The sequence below is a fragment of the Cucurbita pepo genome, chromosome LG03 (genome assembly GCF_002806865.2).
Source record: "Cucurbita pepo subsp. pepo cultivar mu-cu-16 chromosome LG03, ASM280686v2, whole genome shotgun sequence".
Lineage (NCBI taxonomy): Eukaryota > Viridiplantae > Streptophyta > Magnoliopsida > Cucurbitales > Cucurbitaceae > Cucurbita > Cucurbita pepo.
This window is the reverse complement of record NC_036640.1, coordinates 9,737,940-9,746,862: the sequence shown is the minus strand read 5'-3', so window position 1 is coordinate 9,746,862 and position 8,923 is coordinate 9,737,940. Positions and strand designations below refer to the sequence as shown.

At 34.2% G+C, this 8,923-nt stretch overlaps 2 protein-coding genes across 3 annotated transcripts; one reads left to right on the top strand and one right to left on the bottom strand.

Annotated features, from left to right (window-relative positions):
• The first annotated feature begins 236 nt into the window (after positions 1-236).
• On the top strand, positions 237-2,418 carry LOC111790999 (inositol polyphosphate multikinase beta). Of its 2 annotated transcripts, none has more exons than XM_023672164.1 (2): positions 237-813; positions 1,401-2,418. In XM_023672164.1, exon 2 carries the CDS (start codon positions 1,404-1,406, stop codon positions 2,304-2,306), a length of 903 nt encoding a protein of 300 aa, XP_023527932.1. In that variant the 5' UTR covers positions 237-813; positions 1,401-1,403; the 3' UTR covers positions 2,307-2,418. The 2 variants fall into 2 exon arrangements, with proteins under 2 accessions (XP_023527932.1, XP_023527931.1); XM_023672163.1 differs by having other exon boundaries at positions 241-813; positions 1,393-2,418.
• Positions 2,419-7,090: 4,672 nt separating this feature from the next.
• On the bottom strand, positions 7,091-8,031 carry LOC111791167. Its single transcript, XM_023672408.1, has 2 exons — positions 7,735-8,031; positions 7,091-7,621 (listed from the first exon to the last, which is right to left on the bottom strand). Exons 1-2 carry the CDS (start codon positions 7,924-7,926, stop codon positions 7,268-7,270), a joined length of 546 nt encoding a protein of 181 aa, XP_023528176.1. The 5' UTR covers positions 7,927-8,031; the 3' UTR covers positions 7,091-7,267.
• Between the last annotated feature and the right edge of the window lie 892 nt (positions 8,032-8,923).

Below are 8,923 nucleotides of genomic sequence, written 5' to 3'. Positions count from 1 at the left end.
AATATTTTACTATGTATAAATAAGTTTCATATCCTAACCCTATGTTCATGTAAAGAAGATATGGAATAGAGGCCTGAGATACATACTTGTCTATAATTCATAATTAACGAGAGAATTAAGATTCTCTCGTTATATTAATATTTGTTTACTTTTAATTAAAATATTTAGATTTCAGTTGCAACCTTACATATGTTGTGACTACATATGCAGATAGACAGAAGGCAACATGCGCTTAGAGTAGAGAGAAGTCGACTAGAGTTGCAATCAAATGAAAATACATGTATGGTCGAATGAAACTTGATTTTTGCATGAGTTATATTTAGTCGGCGAGGAAGAATCTAGCTTAAGGTTCGACAAAGTCACAAAGAGGAGCGAAAAAAATAATGGGGGCTTGAGTTTCTCCGACCATGATTGTAGCAGCCTGAGCCAGCCGTTAGTAAATATTATCCATTTTGTTCTGTTACATATTGTCGTTAGCCTTATAAATTTAAAACACGTCTAGTAGGAAGAGTTTTTCGCATCCTTATGAAGAATATTTGGTTCGTGCGACACATTGGGTACTAGTTGTAATTTTATATTATGATTTATGAGTGTGAAAGAAGGAAAAGTTGTTTATGAAAAGTTAGCGGCCTTTTCTGGAGTGAAGCGCCAGGTGCTGCGGCAGCACCCGCCGCCGACTGAGGCGCATCCAGATACAATACCAACCAGCAGCAGCCGGAAACCCCAACAAATAAAAGGCAACCCCTCACGCCTCTTTCCCTCCGCCATTGCCACTTTTTCCTCTTTCTCGATTTCCTTCTCCCTTCTCTCCAGGTTAATTTTCCTCCACTCTCTCTCCAGATTTCGTTTCTCCATGTTTCTCTCTTCTTTTTCTAAATTTTTTATTGTTTGATCCGCCTAAATATTCTGTGAATTTCCCCCTTAATTTCGTTTCATTACCGACGTTTGATTGCCCCTCAACTCTAGTTTGAATCTGGAACTGAAGAACAAGCGTTTTCGTTCTCGATGCTTTCACTTTCTTGATCATGCGCATTAGCTTTTAGATCAGGATTCCGGTTCCTCTTTTCGTTTTTTCTTTCTATCTGTTTGGCTAGAAGGAATTCGCGGCTTCAATTTCTTTTATAATGTTTGATCTCTGTTTTTCTTGTTTCTTTGAATCTATAGTTTCAACTTATAGGGATTTACTGTGTCTTTTATATTGTCCATGGTTATTTTTGCATTAGATTTTTTCGTAGCAGATGATGTTGTGTTCATAAAGGATACTTGCTCTGGGAGGGAGTTCATGTGAATCCCTGATGTTGTCTGATTAACACTTTTTTTTTCTTTTTTTGTTCCATTTCATATTTCTTTAGGTATTGCTATTTTTATGTGACAGAAGCCAATTGTTTTTAGTTCTGTAGGCCATGTTTAAGATTCCAGATCATCAAGTTGCTGGGCATCAAGCCAGTAATGGAATGATGGGCCCTGTTGTCGATGATTCTGGGCTCTTCTTCAAGCCTCTACAAAAGGATGAAAGAGGATCCAAGGAGGTGGCCTTCTATGAATCATTGGCTTCAAATATCGAAGTTCCAGATAAAATCCGTGCCTACTTCCCTACCTTCCATGGAACCCAGCTTATACCTGCATCAGACGGTTCTGGCTTGCATCCACATCTTGTCTTGCAGGACCTCGTATCCAGTTACAAAAATCCATCCATTATGGATATCAAGATCGGTTCCAGAACTTGGTATCCACAGGCTTCTGAGGAGTACATCCAAAGGTGCTTTAAGAAGGATAAAGAAACCTCCAGCTTGGCTCTGGGGTTTAGGCTGTCGGGCTTGCAGGTCCATGTGAGCAAAGAAGCTGGATACTGGAAGCCAGACAGGAAATGTTTTCAGAACTCTTCAGCTGAGATAGTTCAGAATGTTCTGAAGAAATTTGCTTCTTCAAACATTTCTGCAGATTCGGATGCGGGTGATCTTGATTTTGATTGTGCTTTTGCACCATCAGTTTATGGTGGTTCAAATGGGATTTTGGCACAATTATTGGAGCTCAAGAGTTGGTTTGAAGATCAGAAGTTTTACCATTTCTATTCTTGCTCAGTGCTGATGGTGTGGGATAAAGAACCTAATGCAGCAGCAGCTATTAAACTCGTTGATTTTGCACACGTCGTAGATAGCAAAGGCGCTATTGATCATAATTTCCTAGGTGGGCTCTGTTCTTTGATCAAGTTCATCTCGGAGATCTTGACCGATCATCACGCCTGCCCGAACAAACCTTGCTCTGATAGCAATTCGAACTGCAATGGCGATAGCTCTGATAGGTGAGCAGAGTATTGAGGTTCGAAACATTGTGTTTATGAAGGATCATATCAGTTTTCAAACTGAACTATGAACCCATATGCTTTTATCTTATTTGGTTACTGGATGTTTTTGTGGACGTACTTTTTTTTTTTTTTTTTTTATTNCAAAATCTGTTGAGTTATTGATCAGCCCTTTGCTGAAGTTGGTGTGATAGATTTCTTTGTAATTTATTTCACATGGGTCCTCCCACGGCTGCAATCTTTGAAAGAAATTGGTTTAATCAATGATACTATGTTTTTTTCTGTTTTTAATGAGCTCTCATGGGCCTTCAGGCTTCAGTATACTTGAGTTTATTTCTCTTTGGGCCTAATCCCCCTCATACGGACTTGGGCTCATCTTTGGGCCTAGTCCCCTCATACGGACTTGGGCTTATCTTTGGGCCTAATCCCCCTCATACGGACTTGGGCTTATCTTTGGGCCTAATCCCCCTCATACGGACTTGGGCTTATCTTTGGGCCTAATCCCCCTCATACGGACTTGGGCTTATCTTTGGGCCTAATCCCCCTCATACGGACTTGGGCTTATCTTTGGGCCTAATCCCCCTCATACGGACTTGGGCTTATCTTTGGGCCTAATCCCCCTCATACGGACTTGGGCTTATCTTTGGGCCTAATCCCCCTCATACGGACTTGGGCTTATCTTTGGGCCTAATCCCCCTCATACGGACTTGGGCTTATCTTTGGGCCTAATCCCCCTCATACGGACTTGGGCTTATCTTTGGGCCTAATCCCCCTCATATGGACTTGGGCTTATCTTTGGGCCTAATCCCCCTTATTTGTAATTGTTAAATCAATCCCAACGGTTAACTTTCAATTATTTTAACTTTTACTTTATATCCACAAAATGATTCTCATTCTAATGAAACCATTCATGTGTCTTTAGAGATGTTTAGGGAAGGAGTGGAAACGGGGAAGCCGTCCTCGCCACCTATTTCATTCTTTATGTCTACAAAATTGCGAGGATAAGCAAGAATTGCGCGGGTAATTTTTCTCGTTTATTATCTTTTAAAAAGAGTTACTTTAAAGTTTTATTTTTCAATACAATTTTTATTAAAATTTGTAAATAAAAAATAAATAAAAAAAATCTAATAAATCAATATATTCATAAACAAACATGTATATAATATTCTATTCTACTCACATAAATTTTAAAAATTCAAATTTTAATATTACAAGTCTTTAATAATTACAAAAAATCTACCAGGTATCTTTTTAGTTTAAGTATTATAATTAGAGTCTCAAAATTAACTATATATATTTTTTAACATGCGTTGGATTTCTCTTTGTGTAAAGGCATCACATGACAATCAATTTCCGCATTGGTCAGTCCCTAAACCATATTTGAACAAGGATTTGAAATTTGAATTCGAAATCTTATGGCCTCGATAATCTCCTACATTATGCAAAATGATTATGTTACCTACTTATCTTCAATAACTTATAATATTGAAAACTATCATCATAGCTCAACATAGGTATTTTTAGAATGTTTTGTTCTCATTCATATGGAGACTAAAAAAATTCTCAAGAGATCACCTAACATAGATTGTTCCAGACTAATGCGATAGAACTATATAATTTCTATGATTGAGCCAAAAAAAAAAAAACATGCACGTAGTTCGAATAGACAGTAACTATCAATTCTTTTCAGTCTTTCTAAACCGTAATTTCATATCTTCATGATTACTTTCAAAACGATGTGTGATTATTTTCATTAAGATATGGTCTCAGTTTATTCACATTTGTAAAAATTAAACCAACCGGAATTGATTTTTCTTTAGGCCTAAGAAGTCTAAAATAATTTAAATAAAATTTTCAATTTTTTTTAGTTAAAATCTTAAAAAGAATTCTTGAGATTTTAAATTATAAAATTTTGAGGTATGACAAACAGAATTATATATTTGGAAATAAATTAGTTAAAAAAAAAATAATAACACGTGTACGGAAAAATTACAGACAATATTTGTCGGGTCAGAGTGGGTCAAAGGACCAAGTTAGAAGGGCAAAATTGTCATATTATATTAGGGTTTTGGATAAAGGATTATTTGAGTAGGAAAAAAAAAACAATTATTAAAAATATTCGACATATTTTGACCAAAAGTAATTTTAAATGGTTGCTAAATACATAATAAACTATTATCTTAATTTTTCTATCACTTACCAACTTCATTTTTTTTCTTTAAAAATACTTTTATTTTGTACTTTTCATATATATATATATATATATATTTGTATAATAATCCTATAGAAAATAAACTAATATTAATTTATATAAATGAATTCATATTAATTTTCTCTAATAACTCTAATGAATATTTTTTTTTTTAAATAGTTAAAAAAAAAAAAAATAATATGATAATGCAATCCAACACAACTTCCCATCCCAAAGGCAGGTTCTTACGCGTTACTCACCCGTCCACCAGTAGAAACACCACTTCCCGTCCGACTTGCATGTGTTAAACATGCTGTCAGCGTTCATCCTATGCTAGGATCGAACTCTCCATGAGATTCATAGTTGCATTACTTATAGCTTCTTTGTTCTTAGACAAAACTAATTCAGAATTGTCTTTCATTCCAAGACATACGAAGAATGTTGATAATAAAATTTCATCTCTTATATAAGAATTACACTTTATCTCCTGTATCCATGCACTTCATATTCGCCTGGAGTTCGCTCCCAGAAATATAGCCATATCCACTCCCTCACGTCAATCCCACGAGCCTCTTATCCATTCTCATTGGATCACAGCAGGGGAACAAGTAAAAATAGAAAAAACGTAGAGAATTGTCGGATTATTATTTTTTATTTTGTTTCAAAAATATTTAAAAAAATTATATTTATCTCCCCTATAATTATAAGTTGCATTAATAACTAAAATCTTATAAATTTTAAATATTAAATATTCAAAAGTCATCCTACCTAACTAACAACAGTTACAAATGTCAAATATTTTTAATTTTTATAATAATCTTCGAAGTAGAATAGAATTGAATTGTTACTCTATTTTCTGTGTCGAGGACAGATGAACCCGAACAACTTCTAAACCGACACAAATTTTTAAATTTTTGAAAATTCAACCCAATTTTTTTTATATAGTGAGAGAAAGGACAGAGAATAGTTTCAGAGAAAGATTCGATGTTGGTGGCAGAAGGAATATTATTATATATATATATACATATATATATATAGAGAGAGAGAGGAGAGAGAGAATAATTTCAGAAAAAAAAAAAAAAAAAAAAAAANGAGAGAGAGAGAAAAGAGGCATCTCTGCAAACTCCTTTTTAGTTATATGTTATGTGGCATTCCTCCCTCCCCTATTCCACCACCTTTCTCGTGATTTTTCCAATTATTTTACCATTTCTCTCTTTTTTCTTTTTTAAAAATAAATTATTTTAATTCATTTTCAAAAACTTTAATATATAACTCCCGGGAAATTTCACATCATCATCAGTCGTAGACATGAACGAATCATTTTTATAAGGGTGTAGAAATCTCTTCCTAACAGATACGTTTTAAAATCATGAGGTTGATAGTAATACGTAATGGACTAAGGTGGATAATATCTGTTAACAGTAGACTTGAGTTTGTTATAAAGTTAAACACCGAGCTATGTGTTAACCGAGTAGAATTCTTTCTTAAGCATTGATTTAATTTGAGTTTGTCTCTTTAGTTGTTTGGAAGTGTTAATTACCTTTATTCAACCGTTCTTACTTCAACAAAAGGTTCGATCGTTGGGTTGATTATGATTATTTTAATAGTTTGTTTCTTGGGTTTTTTCAAAGAATTTACGACTTCTCTCGATGCTTTCTTAGAGCATACACGTAACAAGTGTAGTAGGCTGGATTCGATTAGGGAGGGTAATCCAACCAACCCATATATTAGTGGGTCGAACCATGGTATAGAAGTTATTGGATAGCGCCACGGCAATAAGAGCATGAAGGGGCATGGCTGCATCACAACAAGTCACAGTAGATAAGAATATTTTTGAACTTTTTAAGAAGTTGGATATTAATAAAAAAAAAATTAAAATTAAAAGATATTTTTTAAATAAAATACTGTCTATTGCCATTAACACTCATTTTTAAGATTTTTTTTTTAAAATTTAAAAATATTATTAAAAGTTTTAATTAATAAAGCTACAAAAACAAGAATTATAAGATTGAGAATAATAATAATAATTGGAGAAGGAATGTTGTGGGCTTCGTGAAGGTATTTGGTGGGGAATATTTATAATCTCCTATTCTTATTTTATTTTATTTTATTTATTTATTTATATTTAATTCCTTTAATTTTATTTTATTAGTTTTAAGTATTTATTAAACAACCTATCTTTTACTTACCTATTTAATTCCATTTTTTTTTATTTTAAACCTATTTTTTTTATTTTTTAAATGATTCCAAAAACACTAAATTAATTTTATATTTTTAAAAAATTATGCTTAAATTAATAATGGTGAGAATTATAGGGCATAACCAGCTAAATTATGCTTAAATTGAACGTTTTATCGATGACTTTTAACTATTGTCGATATACATTTTACATTCAAACGAAAAACATAACGACGACGCCAAATTTAAATATAAGATGATCTTTACGATATATTATTAACTTTTTTAATAAAAAAAAATATTTATCTTCGTGATTCTAAATCTTCCATTTCCTATTAGAATTCAAAATGGAAAGAAAGGTAAGAAAAATAAAATTTTTCAAAAAAAAAAAAAAAAAAAAAAAAAANACAAAATCCAAAACTAAAACCAAAACCCCATATGCCTCCCCTTTCTGACAAATACACATGGGAACAATTTCAAACCCTAAAAAATAGATCAAAGTTTTCTCTCTCTTAATTTTCTCCACTTTCTCTCTCTTCTTTCTTCTTTCCCATGAAGAAAAGAAAAGAAATGAAATGAAATGAAGTTTGTGCGATTCATGGAATGTCATTTTCAGAGCGATCAAAATGGAGAAGCTCACCACTGCTGCATTTAGGGCACTCTTCAAGGTGTTTCGGCACCATGAAATACATTAGGCATCTCTTGCAACCTGCAACCACCAATACTTCTTCTTCTTGCTGTTCTTCCATGTTCTTGTTTTTGTTTTTGTTGTTTGAGGACTCCGTTGATGATTCTTCGCTGTCGTAAGAGCTATCGTCGTCGTCGTCGTCGTCGTCGTCATCGGAGTAGCAGTAGTAATCATCGCTGTATTGATCATCTTCTGTTGCGAACCTCGGATCTTCCTTTGCTTTCATTCCATTTCTCCAGTTTATGTAATAAATCTCCCCTGTCTGTCGAAAACGAATCAAAATCCATCAAAAACAGAGGAAAAATCAAGCCCTAGCGCAACGAATCGCATAAATTGAAGCTGAAAACGGAAAAGAAGGAAAGAAAGAAAGAAAACCTTTAAATCGAGACATTGCTCCCAGTGGTAAGGTAAGGAGAGATGAGAGTTGAGGTGGAGATGATGAGTAGAAGAACCGCCGTGTGAATCGGAAGGAACCGGCGGAGCGGCTTGACGGTGGCCTAAGGAACAGTTCTGGAGAGAGCGTTCTAAAGCGGCTGTTACCGTCGCCATGGTTGGAGCTCTGCTCATTACTCTGCGAAACACACACAGAAAATGAGTGTTCGGAGGAGGAAGATGAAGGAAATGGGAAATTAAAAATTAAATTTAAAAATAAAAAATAGAAAAGAAAGAAAGGAGGAGGTTTACGCGCGTGAGAATCTTACCGGAACAACTCAGTTGGGGTCCACGACGTCTTGTCGACCATCATCGGTGGACGCATTATGTGAGATCGCAATTTACTATCCCAAGCGCGGAAGGGGGCGCGTGTTTATAAAATTTTTATTTTTCCAGGAAAAGTAATTGTAATTAAAAAAACAAAAAACGTTTCCCGAAAAGAATGCCGCAGCTTTCTCCAACACTTTCTCAATTCTTTTTATTCTTTTATTCTTTTTTTATATACGATTTAAATATGTATATATATATTAAATGGAAAAAGTACTAAGACTTTAAGGTTGTTACCGTTTTCAAATTTTCAATTTTTTTTTTTTTTTTTTTTTTTTTTTTTTTTTNTTTTTTTTTTTTTTTTTTTTGTGTTATAATACTTTTTTATTACTAATAAAAAAATTAATATCCAAACTTTGGATTTTATCACTTAATATCCAAACCAATAAGGATATCATATAGAACTCTGGTTAATCAATTTAAGTTCGAAGCCTCCCGTGTGGAGGTAGAAGGCCTACAGGTCGTGAACTTGTTTTCCTGGAAAAGAAGCAAGGACAGTATCTGGGGAATAAGCATCGATTAACTCTATGCTAGGAGGATGCAAGCGTTATCCGAAATGATTGGGCGCAAAGCGTCTGTAGGTGGATTTTTAAGTCCATCGTCAAATTCCAGGGCGCAGATGTATTTTAAAGCCTAGAGAGACCCAAAGGTCCAAAGAGGACAATATCTGCTAGCGGTGGATCTGGGTTGTTACAAATGATATCAAAGCTAGACACCGGACGATGTGCCAGTCTTCTCCCTATTCCCCAAAGAGGGAGTAGACACGAGGTGGACGATGTGTCAGCCTTCTCCCTATTCCCCAAAG

Bases quoted from the DNA above. Each gene is read 5' to 3' on its own strand.
- LOC111791167 (XM_023672408.1), bottom strand. From the start codon at position 7,926: ATGAGCAGAGCTCCAACCATGGCGACGGTAACAGCCGCTTTAGAACGC. The intron at 7,622-7,734 runs GTTTTCTTTCTT...CGTTTTCGACAG, and splicing joins AGCAATGTCTCGATTTAAAG to ACAGGGGAGATTTATTACAT.
- LOC111790999 (XM_023672164.1), top strand. From the start codon at position 1,404: ATGTTTAAGATTCCAGATCATCAAGTTGCTGGGCATCAAGCCAGTAAT.